General features: G+C 52.9%; 2 protein-coding genes across 22 annotated transcripts in view; both read right to left on the bottom strand.

The window, feature by feature from the left end:
- Kif23 (kinesin family member 23) overlaps window positions 1-4,240 on the bottom strand; it is a 28,145-nt gene extending 23,905 nt beyond the window's left edge. Inside the window, exons 1-3 of one of the 4 annotated variants that reach the window (XM_087199208.1) lie at window positions 1,437-4,238; window positions 908-1,027; window positions 298-550 (exon numbers count right to left, since the gene is read on the bottom strand). In XM_087199208.1, the coding sequence (XP_087055334.1) occupies window positions 298-308 (11 nt within the window). In that variant the 5' untranslated portion in view covers window positions 309-550; window positions 908-1,027; window positions 1,437-4,238. Of the gene's footprint in view, window positions 1-297; window positions 551-907 lie in introns of all 4 variants that reach the window. The other 3 variants (XM_013076268.3, XM_004855567.4, XM_013076269.3) reach the window with 3 other exon arrangements.
- A 1,417-nt stretch (window positions 4,241-5,657) lies between these two features.
- Window positions 5,658-20,931, bottom strand: part of Paqr5 (progestin and adipoQ receptor family member 5) — a 39,763-nt gene continuing 24,489 nt past the window's right edge. For 8 of the 18 annotated variants that reach the window (XM_004855570.3, XM_013076246.3, XM_013076247.3 and 5 more), the window contains 6 exons: window positions 18,341-18,468; window positions 16,188-16,393; window positions 14,319-14,445; window positions 9,995-10,091; window positions 8,916-9,057; window positions 5,658-7,557 (listed from right to left, as the gene is read on the bottom strand). In XM_004855570.3, the coding sequence (XP_004855627.1) occupies window positions 7,316-7,557; window positions 8,916-9,057; window positions 9,995-10,091; window positions 14,319-14,445; window positions 16,188-16,393; window positions 18,341-18,468 (942 nt within the window). In that variant the 3' untranslated portion in view covers window positions 5,658-7,315. Of the gene's footprint in view, window positions 7,558-8,915; window positions 9,058-9,994; window positions 10,092-14,318; window positions 14,462-16,187; window positions 16,394-16,512; window positions 16,581-18,340; window positions 18,475-18,637; window positions 18,821-20,931 lie in introns of those variants that run through there. The other 10 variants (XM_087199217.1, XM_087199216.1, XM_087199221.1 and 7 more) reach the window with 5 other exon arrangements.

The following is a 20,931-nucleotide window of genomic DNA, read 5'->3' as shown; positions in this document are numbered from 1 at the left end:
AAAACGCGATCGGCCGGGGAGGAAAGGAATAGTAGCAAGGGCGGTGACGACGCTAGGCGGGGGGGTAACACCGGCCAGCAGATCCTAGGGGCCGTGTGAACCCCGACTTCGGGAGCCCCTTGCCGGCAGCGGGCGTGGCGGTGGGCACCCAGGTCTGCAGCCGCCGGGAGCAACGGGATCGGGGTCTCGGAGAGGGGACAGCGGGAAGCCCTACTTGGAGGCGCAGCGTGAGGGGCGCAGGCCCGGCCCCCAACCCGGTCCCGCCCGTCCCCACCCTCTCGGGGGCCCCGAACTCACATTGCCTCCATGGCAGCAGGTTTCGTGTGCCCCACACGCCAGAGACGCGGGGCACAGCCGGACAAGGAGAAAAGACGCCGAGAAAAGGCGACGCCGGACTTCGCAGAGGCGCTGCGCTCGGAAAGGCCGGCGGCGACGCTGCGAGTCCCGACGTGCTCCCGCCAGGCGCTGTTCAAACGGGCCAATCAGTGCTCGCTCACGAGGAAGGGGCGGGGCCGCGGGGGAGCGCGCCCTCGGAAGTGGTGCTCGTCTCCTAGGCGACGACGCAAAAAGGGCGAGCCGACTCAGTCAAGGCTCCAAGGAGACCCCTTTCGGGTGTGTTATTCTATACATTTGACATTCTCTCACCACCCCAGTCAAATGTATACTTTTTATTGTTTTATTCTTTTTAAAATTTTTCATTACTGCATGTTTGCAGTACATAATGGTTATGTTCATGGTGGACAGTTGATATATATAAGTAACAAACTTTAATTTTTTATCTTAATAAATTGTATTTCCATTATACTCAAAAATCCCATTGTGCCCCTCGTCCCCCTACTCCCAGCCCTTGCCAGCGCGTTCTTGAGTCCCCTATCGTTTGCCTTGTCCAGAATCTTCTTTCACTCACCATAAGCGTTTGGGGGGTTATCTCTGTGCTGTAGACCTCTGTGTCCTTTGTACTGCCAAGTCGTCTTCCTGGTGTGAATACTTGACACCGCATTCATTAGTTGACAGGCACCTAGTGCTTCTACTTTTTGTGATTATGAGTGAAACCAGTATAATTACTTGCACAAAGACAGGTTTTTCTCATGGGTAGGATTGTGGGGCTTGTGACAGGTGTGAATGAGACATTGCCACACTAGCTGGGAGGGTCTGATGGAGATGCTGAAGAAGGGCTGTGTGGGTTAATTGTGATCTGGCAATTGACTGGATTTAGCCAGTCCTAGGAGATTAGTAACCGCTTCTGGGCGTGTCAGTGGGGCATCTCCAAAGATGATTGGCTTGTGGGTCAGCAAACCAAGGGGGCCGCCCCAGTGATTGTGGGTGGCACCCTGGGTTTATAGCCTGATGGAATGAAAGGGAGAGGAGAAGGAAGTAGCCTGCATTTGAAAACCTCCCCTCCGTTCTGCTTGGGTGTCTTTTCCCACTGCTGTCACCTGTGAACACCAAGCTCCAGCTTCTCCAGTTTCTCCACGTGGACTCCACCAGCGACTCTCTAGAGAGCTTCCAGGCCTTCAGTCTCCAACTGGCGTAGCGGCCTTGATCCCTCTTGTTCTTTGGCTTCCTGAACTGAGTAGCTGCAGAATTCTCTGACACTCCATCCCACAGCCAGCCACTGTGGACATCCTGCTTCTGGCCCTGTAAGCTTATCTAAAAACCCCCTTGCATAATTAAATATATTTTTAATTGATTCTTTTCCTTTGGAGAACCCTAACCAATACAAGGGCAGACCCTTGAAGAAATGCAGACTCACCTTCCCAGGAATCTCCCCCTAGGCCATCTGCAAAATGAATGGTCAGCTGTGTATGTTTTATATACTCAGAAGACGGATTCATAAAACCAAGGAAAGGCTGGAAAATTCACACAGAAACAAGTAATCTGAACTGTATTTCAAATGAATAACTTACTCACACAGAGAAGGGGAAATAACTACATCCAAGTAATTTAGACCATTTACCCTATACCTCCCAGCCTGAAGACAAAAGAAATTTGAAACATATAGTGAATTCTAACTAGTAGGCTTTTTCACACAGGCATTGGTAATCCTAAAACACACAGTATATTCTCAGATGGAGCAAGTAAATATGTTGTAGTTAATGGGAGCAAGTTTTTCACTATTGAAGGAGTTACAAGTATCAAAAAGTAGGAGAGTAAAAAGTACAGTTTTGCAACATTCTCCTCCTTTCTTTCTTTTTTTCCTTTGTTGTATTAAAGATTGAACCCAGGGTCTTAGCACTGAGCTACATCCCCAGTCCTTTTAAAAAATTTTTTGAGACGCAGTTTGCTAAGTCACTAAATTGCTCAGGCTATTGAACTTTCCATCCTCCTGCCTCAACCTTCCAGAGTGAAGGGATTACAGAGATGCTTCACACCCAGTTTATTCTGTGGCATTTCACTAAGTCTGAAATTATGTTTTAAAAACTGGGTTATGCTACCACTCTGTTCTCTCTTGCAAAGTGGCCCAGCCTCAAGCTGTAGGGTGTACTCCTTTTCCTACTTTTACTGGCCCAAACTCGCTCTGCAGAGCCTGTTTCTTTTCCTACCTTTGATAATAAAACTTTGCTACCATTACAAAAATTAAAATTAAAAAAATGTGTGAACCATATCAGTGCTTTTTTTTTTTTTTTTTTTAAACTGGGGATCGAACTCAGGACCTTGCACTTGCCAGGTAGGTTCGGTGCCACTGAGCTAAATCCCCAGCCCTATCCGTGTTTCTTATACTCTGATCTTAAAAATCACTTGAGGCTTTTGCTTAAAATCCAAAACTGGAGGATCCCTAAACCCTCCCTAGGTACTTCGTGTCAGTGAGTTTGGGCCCCAGTGTGTGTATGACATCTATGAGCAAAGTGCAGACCGCCTGAACTCATTGATCTCTGAGGTCCTTCGGTTCTACTCTGGAGCAGGTGAAAGTTCAACAAGTTGCAGAAACCTGTGGCTTAACAGGAAGACAGATGAGACGCCCTGGTCTGCATGGGACAGAGAGAACTGTCGCTGAGTTGAAGCATTCCATGTAAGTACAAAGGGACCGAAAAGCCCCTCAGCAAGCCCTTGGGAAGAACAGCAAGGGACATTTCAGAATCCCTCAAAAGCTGAGTCATCCAGTTGCCTTCCAGAGCGGAGCACTTCAGGAAACACTGGCCTGATTTCTGTGATTTCCGTAAGAAGCACTAGTGCCAGCCTGGGGGCTGTGAAGCACCTGTCTCCACCTGTGGCATCCCCTCCCCAGCCTAGCTCCTCCTGCCCCTGGAGCCTGTCCTTGGGCATCACCTTACCAGCCACATCCAGGCCACCTGCACTTCCCTGTCCTCCCAAAACCCTGCACCAGGCTCATTTCCTGCAGGCTCTTGGCATTTCCTGAATTTCCGGCCTGTCTCTGCCCAGCCAGAGTGCCGGCTCCGCCAGGGAGGAAGGTCTGGTCTGGTCTGGTCTGGATGCCCAGTTCCATGGCTCACCGATGGTCACAGGTGCAGGGATCTCTTCCGGGGCTGAGTCCCAGGGGTCTGCAGAGTAGCAGGTAAAACGTGACTGAACCAAAAGGGAATCAGGATGGCTTTATGAATCCACTCTTTTATCTGCTTTCTCTATACACACTTCAAGGCAGAACATGTCCCCACTGGGAGTGGGTAATTGCTGTGACCGCTGACCAGGAAGTCAGGCTCAGCCAACAAAGACTGCATTGAATCAAATATCTAGATCACTTGCACTCAAAAAGCTTCTAAATTTCCCACAGCGTTCTACCAACAACCACAAATTCATTCTTCAAAACAAGATGGTGCTGGACATGATGGCATTCTCCTGTAATCCCAGCCCTGGGGAGGCTGAGGCAGGAGACTTGCAGGTTCATGCCCAGCCCCAGCAATTTAGCAAGACTCTGTTTCAAAATTAAAACAAAAAGGGCTGGGGATAAAGCACAGTGGTAGAGCACTTGCCTGGTGTGCATGAGGCCCTGGGTTCAATCCCTAATAATGAAGAAAAAAAAGATTGCATTATTCTCTAAAAGCTGAGCACTGGAAAATGAGCAAGGAAGATAAAATTAACCAAGGGGCCTCATTCAAAGGTATTCAGGGTCCATCACAGGGGCCATGTTTCTCAAGCAAGGAAAAGAGAAAGAAGTCTCCCTCACCAGTGTTTTTTGAGCCTGCCATGGTGAGCAGCTGTCACATGGGAGTATGTCACATGCCGTAGTGTACTGAGACTTTTTTTTTTTTTTTGAGGCAGGGTAGTTCAGGCTGGCTTTGAACTCACAGCAATCCTCCTGCCTCAGCCTCCCAAGTGCTGAGATTACAGGCATCTACTACCTGTTTTTATTTATACCTGGCTCAAGACATTTTCTAAGAGCTTAGAACTGCTGCAGTAAAGAATATCTCCAAACCAGGTGTGGTGGTGCATGCCTGTAATCCCAGCACTCGGGAGGCTGAGGCAGGAGGATTGTTGTGAGTTTGAGGCCAGCCTGGGCTCCCTAGTGAGACCCCGTCTTAAAAAAACAAAGAATACACAAACACATATATACACATATACATACAAAAAAACTCCAGTGAGGTCTTCAGCCAACCCCTTGCCAACAATTTTGGCTTTCTGGGATGGCTCGGGTAAAACTATACCCATATTAGACATCTAACGTCTATTACTTAATACTTAATGATAATTAGTATCTGTTAACTCATTCTCATTCCACATTAGAATCTTCACAATTGGCATACTGAAAAACCATTATAAAATTCCAGCCAAGTGCGGGTACACACTTGTAATTCCAGCACTTGTGCTCGGGAGGCTGAGGCAGGAGATCACTGTGAGTTGGAGGCCAGCCTGGGCTACATAGTGAGTTCAAGGCCAGCCTGAACTACACAGTGAGACCCTGTCTCAAAAATCCAAAACTTTAAAAAAAAATTACAATTGAAAACACTGTCCAAAATCATACAATAGGACTAAAGTTTACCAAATATAAGAAAACATTATGAAATACTTGATCTTATTCTGTTGATTCTATGTTTTATTCTCATCTTCAAGCATGATGAAAAAGTAGCATAAGCAAAGATTAAATCATCTAGAAGTCCTTCACATTGATCAGCCACAATCTTCCAGCTATCTCTAAACAAAATGGAGAACATTATTTTATTACCTTTAAATGAGAGTTTGAAACACTTTGTCTTTGGCATTACTAGAAAGAGGTGTTTAAACTTTATACCTTTTTTCACTATAAAATTAGAGTTATAAACCGGGTGTGGTAGTACAGGCCTATAATCTCAGCGCTCAGAAGGCTGAGACAAGAGGATCTCCATGAGTTCAAGGCTAACCTGGGCTACATAGCAAGACCCTGTCCGAGAAGAAAAAGAAAATGGAGTTACAGTGAGAAGAGACAGAAGCCCACAGACCCCGCTGGTACGGGATTCTACTAACAATATCTGATCATTGCCCCAAAGCAAAATTCATCCTGAAGCTTGCAATGAATGTACCCAAAATGTAGCAGCCCATATAATTTTATCAGTCTGCCCTTCTCCCAGAGGAAGTAAACAGATAATAAAATAATGAAATCATATTTCTTGACCATTATCATCCAATATGAATTGTTAGTTGTCCTTAGAGCATTAGATGATGAGCTATTACAGAGGCCTTGAAGCTAAATCCCCAGCCCATGTACTGTCAATTTAAACAACGGATTCTCCAAAGATAATGAGTTTATTTGGGAATGGGCATCACTAAGGGATTATTGGTGCTGTGATCCATTATGTGCATGTGCAAGGAGGTCAAGGCCAGGGGACATCTTCAGAGGCCAGAGGAGAAGGATTCCATGCCTTGTTCTCAAAACAATACAGTAACCTTTGGCTACAAGGACAAATAGCAGAGATGCCATCGGTGTGTGTAAGGCTGGACAGGCAGCTGCTGGTCAGATGTCCTTGCAGGATTTTTCTGTACAAGGCTGCGGCTCTGCAGTGTCTTTTGTGACAGTTCTTGGTATCAGAGATTCCTTCATAATCTCCCAGCTTTATTTATTCCTTCTTTTTGGCAAAACTCTGACACATGAGACTCCATTTTTATGGAGAAAGGAAGTGGGAGACATACCCTGAGGGGCTCAGGGGCTGCAGCTTGCATCCACCCAGCAAAGCCGACAGAGCCTGTGCCTTCAGGAATGTGTGATGCTAGCGTGACTCCAAGTTAGGCCCCTGGTCCCCCTGCATCAGAACCATCGGAGGCACTTGCTCCAGGCAGATGATCTCCAAAACCTACACCTAACCTAGTAAAGCAGAGCCCCTTGAGCCACCTGGGAATCTGGATTTGTCACAAGCTTTACCTGGTGTTTCTGACTCACAGTAATGCTTGAGGATGTGGCATGTGCTTGGCCCACTAGCAAGGTATTTAACATCCTGTGCATGAGAATCCTAAATTCAGCAGCATATCTGGAAGGCTCACAGCATCGCATCTCCAAACACAGTACTTCTCTTGGGTTACAAAAGTGACAACAAGCACAATCAATTGGAATTCCCTCGTCCACCTCCACAATTTAACACATTTGACTGGCACTGCATAATACTTTGTACCTCAAATGGACAACAAGAGGACAGGGCATAATACAACATGACACCCAGCCACAGGCTGTGGATTTAAACCAAAACAATTTCCAGCACTCAGGAGGCTGAGGGAGGAGAATCACCAAATCCATTATGATGTAGAAACTTGCACTTTGAAGGCTGAATGGACTTGTGGGAAGAGAATTCCACCCCAGTTCATTCCCTCGCCAAGGTGGTGTCTGAATTCTGAGTGTTTCCCCAGCCTCCAGGGCTCCCACTCACCCTCCTCCCTCTTTCCCAAGTCCTTCTAGGGACCTTTCCTCTCATGCTCCCAAAGGAGCTACCAGGCCACTCTGGAAGCCTTGGAAGAAGCTTCGTTGCATGAAGTTCACCCAACAAATTTCAACTTTTAAAGAGTAGGGCAGCTGGGTGTGGTGGTGCATGCCTGTAATCCCAGCATTCTGGGAGGCTGAGGCAGGAAAGTTTGAAGCCAGCCTGGCAATTTAGCGAGCTCCTGTCTCAAAGTATAAAAGTTTGAAGACGGCCAGGATCTAATACAGTGCCAAAGCCCTGGGTTCAATTAAAGAGAGAAAAGAAGGACTTACTTGAGCCCATTTTAAAATCACCATCCAGAATCAGTGCCCACTTAGAGAAATCTCTGAGTTAAATACCCTCTGGTGTGAACCCTTTCAAAAGCACCCAGGAGTTGGAGATATTTCGGCCTTTGTGAGCCAGAACCACACCACCAGTTCACAGCATGGGGAGTCGCCGCTGAAGTGACACGAGGCACTGGAAGCTTCCAGCCTGAATCATGTTTCCTTTTTCTGTAACTCTGATTCCGGAGTCCAATACAGGGCAGCAGAGAAATAAATGATGTTGCCGAGGCTGAAGATGAGGCACAGGAGCAGGGATGCGACGATCTGCAGGAAGGAGAAGGGCTGGGACACGGTCAGCAGCCACTCCCTCCTCAGCGCCTTGTCCAGCAGGATGGCCTCAGTCTGCATGTGCGTGGCCAGGATCACGCACACATGGAACAGCTGGTGGCTGTGACCTGCGGCAAACACACAAGGGCCATGGTGGTCACCACATGGCAGCCTTGGCCAAGGGTGCAACGCTAGGCGATGCTAAGGCCACCTGCTGGAAGTCACTCATGGGAAGTGTGCAGGAGGGGTGAGTGCGATGGAGACAGAGAGGACATTAGCAAGGGTGACCCGGGCAAAGGTGGGGATGGGGACCCACAGCCCTGGGGCACAAGGGTGGTGCTGGGGTGTGAAGGCCTTTTAAAATGGATGGGGGTGGCCACTGTACAATGGGGTAGATAGACTGAAGATATCATTGAGTTGTATACTTGGCAGCAGAAGATCATTTAACCCATAAAACACACCTTAATAAATCTATATTTATTTATTTATTTATTTATTTTTAATAAATCTATATTTAAAAAGCAATATAAGCCTATAAGCTGGGCATGGTGGTGCACACCTGTAATCCCAGCATTTGGGAGGCTGAGGCAGGAGGATCACCTCAGATTCGAGGCCAGCCTGGGCCACATCGTGAGTTCAAGGCCAGCCTGAACTACATAACAAGACTCTGTCTCAGAAAACCAAAAGCACAACAAAACAAAACAAAGAAGAAAAAAAATGGATTCTCTTTTGGTGAGACAAAAAGAAGAACCCTAGGAGGCACCCAGCCAGAGCAGCTCAGCCCCAGGAGGGGGCAGAGTGTGGAAGAAGGGCCGAGACTCCCGGGTAGGTGTCCGCGAGGTGCCACCCTGGCCTTGTTCAGGCTGAACTCAGGGGCCTGCCTGCCACCAAGTCTGTGTGTCCCTCTGCTAGGTGGCTTCTCCTCAGAGGGAGAGGGCGTGACTCCAGCTTTCTCTACCCAGCCTCTCTGAGGCAGTGGGTGGGGCTGACCTGTGCTTGCTGAGGAAAGTGGCTTCCTCCACCCTGCCTGGCCAGAGCACGAGGCGGCCAGCCTGAGCCACCAGGCCGGGCCCTCAGGTCCCACAGGGCCCAGCTCCCGTGCAGCAGGGGCTTCCACCTGGGCAGAGCCCGTGACTAAGGATGGGGAACCTCTGGTGACTACCTGCCATAAGGAGTTGTCTGGCTCTGCCCCTTTGGTCCCAGGAGGACAGGACAGAGGGGAGCAAACTGAATATTTGAGAAGCCAGAATGCTGACAAAATAACACCCAGGGTATTTTTCCTACAGCCCCCAACTTGGTCCCAGCCCCCTCTACTTCACCTTAGCGTGGCGGGGAGCAGCCAGACAGGCAGCAGCCTTGGGCCTGGACGGGGGTGGCCAGAGAGGCCTCTGCCTATGCCCCTGCAGGCCCGCCCCCAACCCCAGCCCCTGGCAGCCACAAGTGTCAGGGTGGCCCCGTCCAAGCCAGGAGAGCCACGCACACTCACCCACATAGTCAAAGAGGCCTGGAGCCAGGCGCTCGGGCAGGTGTGCTGAGTAGAAGAAGGAGGCCAGGAGGGTCATGGCCATGTGCTTCCAGTGGTACAAGATGGCTTCATTCTGTGCACTGACCCCCGGGAATAGGAGGAGCTGCAGGTGTTTAAGGAAACAGCGAGCCCTGAGAGGAGGCCAGGCCTCGGGCCTCTCCCTTCTCGGTACCTGCAGGAGGCCCGCACATCTCAGGCCCAGGCCCAGGGAGGACGCTCAGGACTGGGACAGTGGGACTCCTGCTCCATGTGGAAGGGGTGAGACCCAAGCCAGCTGTCTTCAGACCACCACATGCTCCCCAGGGCCTTGGGTTATTCAATTACAAAAGTAAAAGAAAAGAGAGGGAGGGAGGGATAGAGGAGGAGAAGGAAGGAAGGGAGGGAGGGAGAAAAGGAAGGGAAAAGAAAAATCATACTGGATATTTTGCTACTCTTTCTGGGAGTAGCAGTCAGTAGAGTAGATAGTTGTCTATTCACACCTGAATTCACTTTTGTTTTGTTTTTAGTTTGAGACAGGATCTCACTGTTAGTTCAGGCTGGCCTTGAACTCACTATGTAGTCAGGCTGGGCTCCAACTCACAGTGATCCTCCTGCGTCAGCCTCCCTAGTGCTGGGATTACAGGCAGTCACCTCTACACTGGTTCCGTCTGTCCTCTGAGATCCTTATTCATACCTTTCCTTCTATACTAATCGTACATTAACTGATGATAACATAAGGTAATGCATGGATTGGATTCTTGCCACCAGCTGGCGCTATACACGGTATCTCAGAATTCAGAATCGGTCACACACCCCAGAAGTGGCATGATGATAATGTTTCAGATGGGGGAAATGAAGGCACAGAGAATTTGCCCAGGACTGGCAGCAAGTACCAGAGATTCACCTCCACAGCTCACTCCCCGCTCCCTTCACCAAACCCCAGTTGCCAGGCCCTGCCCGACTCCCAGGTCTCTATTTCTGTGGGTCCTGCAGTGCCCAGTGTGGTTGTCTGACCCCCAGCAGCTCAGGCATGCAGGGACCCCCACTGCTGCCATCCTTACCCTGTAGAAGATGGGGAGTGAGTCCCAGATGTAGGGGTACGCAAAGGCCAGGATGCGGAGCAGCTTGGAAAGCCCAGGTTTATGGACTTCGAGGAACCTAAATCAGGGAGGGAAGGGGGAAAAAAAGGAGATGAAAAGAGTCTGGGGAACTCAGGCACACACACAATGATAACCAAGAGCTGCCACCAACTGAGCCCAAGTGCTCGGCAAAACCTCCTGTGTCCAGCAGCTTCTTCACCACCCTGTCATCCCTCCTGCATGGTGGAAGTGACAAAGGCTCAGCTGTGGAATTTGTCCTTTGAGGAGCTTTCCGAAAGTCCAGGGGGCATGGGGACAGGGGTGGGGGCTGGCACAGACCCCCGGGAGCACAGTGTGCCAGACTGAGATGCATCTAACAAGAGGGGTCCCCAGGTGTGCCCAGGGGGAAGACCTGGGTTCCTGGGGGTCCTGGCTCGCCTGCAGGTTTCCAGAAAGTTTATCCCACATGCAGTCGGCAGCCTGGATGCCAGGAGGGGAAAAGGACTCTGAACTGGGGCTCCCTCAAGGAAATACTCAGGCCCGGCTGGGCCACCAAGGCGGGTGGGTGGCAGGGCCAAGGGGCATCTCAGTGCTGCCTGTTCTGCAGGGTGGGGCTCTCCCACAGGGCTGCTGGTGGGGGCCCCAGGCCCAGCATGGTGGCAGGCAGAGGGGTGGCCCAGCTGCCACCTGGAGAAGCTACAGAAGGCTCTGGCCTCCCAGGCTTCACGATAGCTCCCTGCTTGCCATGTACTCTGCCCCCACCCTAGGCTCTCTAGCCCAGCCCACAAGCCCTCCCGCCCTCTCTCCAGCACCATCTGCGGCTCCTATGGCTCCTAAGGGGCCCTGTAACCCTATCACTCCCCTGACCAGATGGCTCTGGTGCTTGGGACCCGGCACAGCCACCTGACAGCACCCCAGCTGCTGCTGGTGCAAGGACCCCATCAGCAGGGGAGAGCCTTCCCCGGGGCAGGGCTGGGGCTGGTGGGTCAGGCTCTGTCACACCCTGCTGGGAAGCTGCCTGAGGCCAGATCCCCCTCCAGCCCTCAGGGCAGCCAGGCACAGGACCCCAGTTCCCAGGAGGGGAGAGGCCACCACGCCCTGAGATGCACCCTGCTCCAGACACGAGCTCCAGCTTCACTCTGGCCTGCCCGCAGCTTCTTCTTTCCTGGCCCTGCCTCACTTAGGAAACGCGGCCCAGGCAGGGTTGGGGAGGAAGGGAAGCTGGGGGGAAGAGCAGGAAAGCGAGGGCCAGTTCCTCACCCCAAACAGGAAGTGCGGCCTAGATGAAACCTCAAACGTCCCAGGAAGGGAGGCCACACGGTCCGGTCCGCAGTGTAGCTGCACCCCGGGGCCTCGAGAGTAACCTGCATTGGCGGGTGACTGTTCCTGCTCAGTGCGCCTGCTCAGGACCTGATGGTCCGAGGTCCCTGGGTGAACTAGCGGCCTGCAAAGCCTGGCTCCCGTTTGGAAAAATTGTACACCTGGGTCTCTGTCCCCTCCCCCCATCGTAGGGCTACGCTGGACCCTAAAGGAGGGGCAGAAGGGACAGACAGCTCTGAGTGCTTTCTTAGAATCCAGTGAGCAAGGATTTAGCCCCAGGCAGTGGCCTCTCCACTTTCTCATGGCTCAACCCTTCTGCACCCCTCACCCACGGGCCAAAGCACCTGCCTCAGTCTACCCTGGCAGGACTGCCTGAGCATGGCTGGTCCCCGAGCCATTTTCCAGAAAGAGCTGCTGGGAACCAGCGCTCCCTGCAGCCACTTACACAGGGGCACAGCTTTCCTGCAACTTGAGGCAACATCGCACCTGGCCTGAAAAAAAATGCTTCCCGGGGGGCAAACGGACCAGCCTCTCCAGCTGCAGAGCCAACTTTACGGGTGAAAAAAGGAAAAAAAGCAGAACAGAAGAGAGACAGCAACACGGGGAAAGGCAGGAGAACGGTCAGTAGCCGCAGCTCCTCCCACTACCAAGATGCAATTCCACATCAGGCCACAGGGTGTCGCCACAGCCAGGGGTTCCAGGAGCGACATCCTGCGCGCCCCACGCGCCCAAAGCGCCGGCACCCTATTTGTGTATAGCTTCTCTCCATTCTAGGATGAGGTGTTGGTTTGCTGGGCTCCAGGCCTGGTCCCCACTGCACGGAGAGGGTGCGCGTTTTCTCATCCTTCCCCTCAAATGCAACAGCACACGGAGTCCTACTACTAGAGCGTGCTCATCTCAACTGGGTTCCATGATACTAAGAACCTGTGAGCGCAGGGGATCCATGCCCTGCTCTCTGCCCTCTTGTCCTGAGGTCAGCAGGCCCAGCGGGCTGATGGAAGGCCTGATGGGAGGCAGAAGGGAGTGAAAACAGGAACAGGCCTGCTAAGAGCAAGAAACAACTGAGAACCTGTGGACAGGAGAAGAGAGAGTCACTCTCCCTTCCTGGGACACCCTCCTGGCAGCCGGGCAGGCAGAAGCCAGAGCCCAGGAAGTCCCTTCCCAGGAACCACAGTCTGAGGGCCTGGCACCTGCACTGCCCAGCCCACCCCAGGCCCTGAGTGGCCTAGGGCTCCTCACTGCTTCCCTCACCTGAGCCCAAAGGCCCTTCCTCCCCTGAGGCTGCAATGTCTGACCTCCTTCCACACTCGCCGAGGTGACTTCTAGGACCCTGCATCGCCAGGCAGGTGGCCCTCTGCCTGCTGCACTCTAAAGGAAGGCACTGGGCCTCCTGAGATTTCTGGGGGGTCTGTGAACGGCGAAGGCAGGACTTGCTTCTCCCTGCACCCCCAGCTCTTCACAGGCCCTGGAGCCTGGCCACACGGGGATGGGGAGGCTGAGCAGACAGGGCTGGGGAGGTGACTGCTCGCTGTCCGGGGAGAAGCCCCAGACTAGGTGCTCAGGAGACTCCAGGCCCAGCTGCCAGCCTCACAAGTTCATCCAAATCCAAAGGACCTCATCTGGCCAAAGCCACCCATGCCTAGGTGTGGGGACCACCCAGGGGCTTCCGTAGCTCCAGCCCCAACCTGACCCCGGCAGGCACAGCAGGGCAAGTCCAGTGCCTTCCTGACGCCACTGTTAAACTATCTTCCATGCTTTTAAGTTTGTCAGTTTGTCAGGTCTGTGAAAGTTGTCTGCTCTCCCTGAGGGCGGGTCCCAAAAAACCTCTAACTGCCACCTAAAGGGAGCTGGAGCCAAGAGCATCCTGGAGAGAGAGCACAGAGCACATGAGCCCACCCTGTGTCTCCCAGGGAGGGGACAGTGGAAGGCTGCAGGAGTCCCCAGCAGCAAGCAAACTGGCTCTGGGCAATCTCGGCTGGGAGGTGAAGAACATAGGTGCCTTTGCCCATCTGCCACACCCAGCTCCTCTCCTACCTGGACAGGGCTGCCCCACACCCTCAGATGCACACAGCAGCTCACAAGGCTTCCTGAGTCCTTCCCGGAAGCTGAGGATTCAGATGGTTTATTTCTGCAAAGAGCTCCTGAAAGGATCCCAGCTGTCTCCAAGACAAGGCACCTTGTTATAAGCCTCATGTGCTCATAGCTGGGGCTTTGGGCGGGTGATGGATTATGGGGGCTTAGAGCTGACTTGCTATTGGAAGACGGGGTCTGGTCGGAAGAGGCAATCCCTGGGGGCACGGCCTGAAAGGTTTTGTCTCCCTACGGGCTCCTCCCTTCCTCTCTGCTTCCTGTCAACCATGCTGTGAGCAGCTCTCCTCTCCGCCAGACCCTCTGCCATGCTGCCTGCCTTGGAGCCCGCCAACTATGAACTGAATCATGAGCCAGAAGAAGCCTCTTCTCCTTTAAATTGTGGGTGCCGAGTATTGCATCTCAGCAAAGAGAAGAGCAGCTAAGACACACGATGAGTGGGTGAGTCAAAGGGAAGAAACAGTGGGAACCAGAGCTGGGCTCAACCTCTGGCTGAGGGGATGGGCTGGACACGTACAGGTCGCCAGGTTCCACCACATACACCAAGGCAAGCCCACCAGTTACTAGTGGCACACAGTCCATTTCCGAGGTGCCTACTCTGTCCAGGCTTGTGTGGGTCCTAGGCCTGTGACCTAGAGGCAGAGGTCCTGTCCCCACTACAGATGAGCGAAATGAGATTCGAAGACCGCCCAGCCATAGGGCAGGCATGTAGGGGACGGAAGACAAAATCACAGTGCAGGCCCCCCCAACCCATTCAGAAACCAGGGGGTCAGAGTGTGAAACCGGAAAGGGCCTGGCGCTGCCACGCAGGTGCCGCCTCCGCCCACCTTGGGGTCCCTGGAGCAGAGGCTGTGCCCTGACATCCCTTCCCAGGCCCTGCCCCCTGCCCCGCTGGTACCTGGAGTAGCAGGAGAGGCCGGTGCTGAGGCTGGTGTTGAACACGGCCAGGGCCATGTAGTAGTCCCGGAAGGCTGTGAGCACCAGTGCGTCTGGGAAGGTGTATGCGGAGTAGGCAATGGCGGAGCCTGGAGGAAGAACCAGCTGTGGGAAGGAAGCCGGAACTGGGCCCACAGGGACCCCGAGCACCTCCCCTCACTCCTCTGCTCCCAAACCCAAGGACTGGGATGAGCTGCTTTGCATATTGTAACTCGCTTAGTCCTTACAGCCCCGAGAGGGTTAGCATCTCACCAAGGGCCACACAGCCAGCATGGAGCCAAGTAGAGCTTACCTGAGTGTCCCAGCTCCCCTGCCCCTTTGGGGGACAGTGACTCGAGAGGGTGGGAAAGGAAAAGAGGTCAGGTGTGGGGTTCTGATCTAGGTCTGGGGTCTTCCGGAGCCCTGCTGGTTGGAGCCTCTTGGGAAGAACGGAGGCCACTGTCCTCTGTGAGGGTCAGCCAAGGTCACAGTCAGTCCCAGACATCGAGAACCCAGAGCTGGCCATGGCCACATGGGCTCAGCCTCTGCTCCCCATGGCTCTAGCGAGGCTGTCACTCTGACAGAGGGGCTGAGGGCCACGCTCCTGGGCCTCCCAGGCACTGCTCTGGGCTGAGCCCGGGCCACACTGCCTCTGTCCAGTGGACACTGACAGGCAAATGGGGTGCCAAACGCTGGGGTGGGTCAAAGTGGGTCACCCACTGGGGCCACACAAGAGCCAGGGGCCTTCGAGCAGCCTAGCAGCACTAGACCAGCCTAAACTACATAGCAAGACTCTGCCTAAAAAAAAGAGCAGAAAAGAAGTGGCCCATAGTAGAGCCCGCTGGGTCCTGACAGTCAGGAAGCTGGGGCCAGTTTAAGTGGGCAAGAATGTAGGGGAGAGCATTTGCCCACGGAAACACAAACCCTTATGAAAGGAGGAGGAGGAAGAAAGAAGACAGATGCAGGCTCCTTCTGGACAAAAACCATATTATTTTTCCAGTACCGGGGATTAAAGCCAGGGGTGCTCTGCCACTGAGCTACATCCCAAGCCCTTTTTAGTTTTTATTTCCAGACACCGTATCCCTAAGTTTCCCAGGCTGGCCCTGAGCTTGTGACTCTCCTGCCTCAGCCTCCTGAGTAGCTCGGATTACGAGTGCACCACTGCACCTGGCCTGGACAAGCACTTGTGAGAGGGTTCCACACTGAGAGCCCGAACAGGCAGAGGACGAGGCTAGAGCCAGGTTCTGGGCTGGATGGATGCCCACAAGCAGAGAGGAGGAGAGGAAGAAGGGGGAGGGGCATGCTGGGAAAAGAGAAAGACAGGGCTTTGGGGACATCCACACCCAACTTCCACTCAATTCCTGTGGTACTCTGAGCAGACGAGCCTGGTGACCGTGCCCTCCTCTGTGCCCAGCATGACAGACCAGCCCTGCTGTGCTGTCTCTGCCCAGCCTAGCTGGCCTGAGCTGACCAGGAGAGTCAGAGCTGCCGAGAGCTGAACTGTCAAACCCGGGCGTCGTTAAAAATTAAAGTACATAAACTTACAATTAAGTAACTCACATTAACCAAAGTCCCCAGCACTTGGCAGGTATACTTCCTGTTTCTGTATGGTGGAATTGCTATGCAATGGTTTGTCCATCTCCCCGCCTACTCTGCACCCAGTCATGGCTCATAGGGAGCTGGAAGTGGGCTGTGGGGGAGCATTTGCACCCAGAAATTGGCCAACACTGCAGATTAGGGCTGGTGTCCCCGGCGCCTGGGCAGGACCCTGGCCTTCCTGACTCCCCGAAAGCACACCAATGCCCTGTGGGAGGCCAGCTTAGCAGGCGTGGATGCCAAACGGGCTGCGTACCCAGGCTGAAGAGGTTGACTGCACCATAGTCCAGGAAGTAGCAGATGTGCCGGGCCTTCTTAGACATGGAGCTGAAGGTGTGCGCGCAGCTGGACGCCAGGGGATACACGCAGCTGGTGCACATGTACACGAGCATGGGCCATGAGTAGCTGTCATTCTGGATGTCCGTCGTGCACAGCGCAGTCACAAACCTCCATGCAAAGAACCTGGGACACAGCATGGACCACGCGGTCCTCTTAGATGCCGTATCCAACTGTCTGCAAGTCCTTAATTTGGGGAAATACCACGTGCCCGGGAGGGTGGAATCCCTCTTATAGCATCTTGCCTGAGTGATTCTCCAGTTTCCCTTGCATGCCTCCAAGGATGGAGGACTCACCACCTCCCAGGGCAATTCTGAGAGTTAGAAAGATCAGGGTCAATACACAGCTCTGTCACATCTGCCTGTCACCCACACGTGGGGTTCCCCCTGCCCAGCACCTCACTACCACAAACTACTGCTGGGGGAGCAGCTCCCTCCCTAGGAAGGAGATTAAGCCAGAAAAGGAGTGTCACTAAACCCTCTGGCTATACTTGCAGGCTTTCTCCTCCTGCCCCAGCACAAACAGACCTTCAGCAAACATGTTTGTTTGTTTCGTAAATTTAATCTCAGGGTTGTCCCACAGGCCTCTTTCTTTAAGGTGTCTTGCGGCACATTTGCCCACCCCCTTCCAACACTCTGTGCCGCTCAGTCCAGAGGTGTCTGAAAGCCCAGCCCTGTGTAGGGGAGCTGTGTGCAGTGTTGGGGGGCCTGCTTGGCTGCACTGTCAAATAGCTGAACAGTCACCCGCCTGGAATCTGTGCATGGTACCAGGGACCTCACACTGTGGAGTGGCACAAATCTCAAACCAGTCTGAGCCAACCTTGGTCCATCCACAAATCAGAGTACCTTGGACTCCCGGAAGAGCTCAGGACGACACAAGGAGCAGGCAGCCCCATGACCCAGGGAGGAGCTAGGTGCCAGCTCCGTTCCCTTCTGCAATGTTATAGTTTAGTACCATGGAGCCTTTTTACATAAGTAAAAGTTAACATGACCCGTGGCCTCCTTAGCAGGACCTTGCTGTTCCCTTGCTGAGGCTGCAGACCCCTGGGCTGTCAGGCTTTGCTTCAGATCACCTTACTCCCCCTCCAGCTCTCCAGGAGGGAGCTTTCTTGCCCTTCCATGGGGTGGCTGGTGGACCTAGCCTTCTCTTCATCTGGCCCTGGCTATGTCTTCCGACTTCTGGTTAGACTCGCCAGCCACTCCATGGACTCTGGATCCCTTCAAGTCTGTGTCTCAAATGACCTTCATGACCCAAATGACCTTCATCCCCGCCCATCTCTGATACTCAACCACCTCACCCTATCTATGGGTTCTGCGTCTTCGGATTCAACCAACCACAAATCAAGGGCTAAAACTGCATCTGTACTGAGCATGTGTACTTTTCCTGCCTCTATTCCCTAAGCACAACGTAACAGCTATTAACGGTGCATTATATTGTTTCGGGAAGTGTCAGCAACCTGGAGATGGTTTGAAGTATACAGGAAGGTGTGCATTTTGCATAAAGGCATATGCACAGATTTGGTATGGGGTCCGGGAACAGTCCCCATGGCACCAGGGTGTCCTTATTATGACGCGCGACTGTGGCCCCATCCCAGCTCTGCATTCCTCAGGCTAGGTGGGTGGTATGACCACGGGCCCCCAATGCCGAGGTTCCAGGAACAATCCGGAGCACCCAAAGCCTGGTGCCTGATGCCTTTCCTAACTCTTCTTCCGTCCTCACAGCCACCCTGGGAAAAGCACACACGCACGCCATGCCTACTCCACAGTGGCAAAGTACAAAGCTCAGAAGGAGTAAATGACTTGCTCAAGCTGGTGATGTTTTAACCCTAGGGACCCACAGAGCCTCTGAGACTGAAGGAGATGAAGGTCAATGCTCAGAGGAGTCCCTGGAATCCCACCAGGACCCGTGCTCATTCTGTGGCAGACCCACCTTCTCCCCCTCTGCACACATTCACCGGCACCCACAGGGGGACCCCAAGCCCCAGCACAGGCTCTGGGCCCTCTCAAGCCCGGCTGTGTTCTAAAGAAGCCTCGGTCCCTGGGATCCTGAATGGTCAAGGGGGCTGAAAGGTACCAGAAGGGCAGCAAGTGGGTCCAGATGTTGAGGGTCTCATTGGTCATTTGGAAAAGGCTGAGCACACAGGCAGTGGCGGAGCTCTGTGGGTGCCGGTAGCCGAAGAGGATGCCCTGCTCATGGAACACCTGCGGAGAGAAGGGGGAGTCTCAGGCCAGCACCTTGGCCCACTCAGTCCCCCCGCCCCCCCAGCCTGGGACTGAGACGGATTCCCATCAAGGGGCCTGCTCTCTCCTCCTCCATGCCCAGGCTGAGCTCCTGAAATCTTTGTCCTCCAAGAATTCCAGATGTGCTCACTCTTGGCATGAATGTTACCCTAGAATCCAATTTTTCCCTCTCTGCCTGGGACCCACAGCCCCGTCTTCAGATGCCTCCGTGGTTGGCTAACATGTGTGCTGCTGTCTGAGCCTGCAGAACCCGGCTCAGGGCTGGCAGGAAGAGCTCTGCAGCAGACGCCCCACTGCCAGGGTATTTCCCAGGGCGCTTCACAAAGGCCTTTTGATGATGGAGCCTGTGATGCTAGTGCCTGCACTGTGGCCTGGCCGCCCCAGGGCCACCCATGCCCAGACGGTCAGCAAAACTATGGGAGCAAGTTCCCCAAAACTATGGGGTATCAACCAGTGAGTACTGTGTTACATCCATTAAAAATGGTAACTGAGCTAAGAACAGTGGTCCATGCCTATAATCCCAGCACTCTGGGAGGCTGAGGCAGGAGAATTGCAAGTTTGAGTCGAGCCTGGGCAACTTAGTGAGACTCTGTCTGAAAATAAAAAGGGGGGAGGTAACATAGCTCAGTTCGAAGGCCCTGGGTGCAATCCTTCAGTGCCGCAAAAAAGCAAAAAATAGTAACCAAGAGGATAATGAGGCAAGAGCTCAGGACACAGTAACGAACAAAAGTGGAATGTCAATTACGTTCCCACCATGAGTCTCTGAGAACTGTGGAAATGCTCACGAACACAGAAAATCGAGGGTAATTTGGTGTAGTCATAGGGTTACAGGAGCCTTTTCCCCCTCTGTGTTGCCTTAGACCGAGGCAAAGGCTTTGCCCTTTATTTGGTGGGAGGAGATACTGGAGATTGAACCCAGGGCCTGACTCATCCAGCCAAATGCCCTGCCCCTGACCTACATCCACACCCCACTTTCCTCTTCAATTTTATGAGACAGCCTTTCATTAAATTGGGAGGCAGAACTCAAACTTGTGATCCTCCTCCCTCAGCCTCCCCCAGTTGCTAGGGTTACAGTTGTGCGACACCATGCCTGGCTTCAAGATTTTTCAGTTTGGACACTGCCAATATTTTGGGTCATGTAGGTCTTTATTGAGGGGACCCAGCCTACGCATCGTTTAGGAGTGTGTGCTCCTTCTACCCACCAAATGCCAGGAGCCCACAGTGTGCTTGAACACAGCCCATGCAAAAATGACCCCAGACGTTGCCCAAGTCCCCTGGGGGCCACATCTCCAGTTAAAAACCAGCGATTTAGATGAATGATGCTGTAGTCATCAAAAGGTAAATTATATGCGAGTGGGTTGATTGAAGATGTGGTGACAGTCACCGGGGTATCTGTCAGCTTACAAAGCACTGTATCACTTTCCTTTTGTTTGGAAAGACTCTAGCCTCACCCTGTTTCTCACTTGCATCACTAACTTCTCTGTTAGGAGGGCAAAGGCTCATTTAAAAATATGCAATAAGGCCACATGTGGTGGCACACGCCTACAATCCCAGCACTCAGGAGGCTGAGACAGGAGCACCACCTTGAATTTGAGGCCAGCCTGGACTACAAAGTAAGACTCTGCCTCAAAACAAACAAACAACAAACAAACAAGTGCAACATGACAGGCTGGGGATGTGGCTCAGATCTGCATAGAAAGAATGTGTGGTGTGGTGTGTAGTGTTGTGTACATTAAAACAGAAAAGGAAACATCTGCAAACAGCTCCACCTTCCAGAGCACTCTGACCCCAAGGCAAAGCACCCTTTCCTCCACAGCCCGGCCTCATCTCCAGGCACCAAGTCCGCAGGCACCGCTCCTTTGCACAGTGGAATTGATTTGCAGGACTCCGCTTTGCATCCCCGGTCACAGGCTGGGCAATTTAGAGCGAAATGAAATTGAGTCAGATCTTGGCAGCCTCTTATTTAGGAGCGAGCAGCCCCAGGCCGGCAGGGTGGACAGCACAGCTGCAAGTTTTTCCTCTTGCAGCCGCCAGGAGCGAAACCTCTGCACATCTGCCAGATGATGTCTGAAATGCCACCGGGAAGGTGTAAACCTTGCAATGATTCCAGTCATTAGGCTGGAGATCACCTCGGGGAAAATAACAGCATTTCCAGCTGGTGGTAAAGAACAGTGGGAGAAGAGGGGGCAAGGTGGGGAGGGAGGTGGGCAGGCACTGTTAGGGTGGACTTGGCATTTCCCATCCATGTCTCACAGCATCCACAACCACCTGGTAAAGAGAACTCACTATGCAACCCAGGCTGGCCTTGAACTTGCAGGGATCCTCCTGCCTCAGCCTCCTGAGTATGGGATGACAGGCACAGGCCATCACACTGGGTTTAAGAGGAAATCTGGACTCACAGAGAGATACTCGGAATGAGCTTGC

The sequence above is a fragment of the Heterocephalus glaber genome, unplaced genomic scaffold, assembly GCF_053883595.1.
Source record: "Heterocephalus glaber isolate CG9 unplaced genomic scaffold, H.glaber_assembly_v1.0 deba00001689, whole genome shotgun sequence".
Lineage (NCBI taxonomy): Eukaryota > Metazoa > Chordata > Mammalia > Rodentia > Bathyergidae > Heterocephalus > Heterocephalus glaber.
Note: the sequence above shows the minus strand (reverse complement) of the source record. Positions and strands in the feature narration are given on the sequence as shown.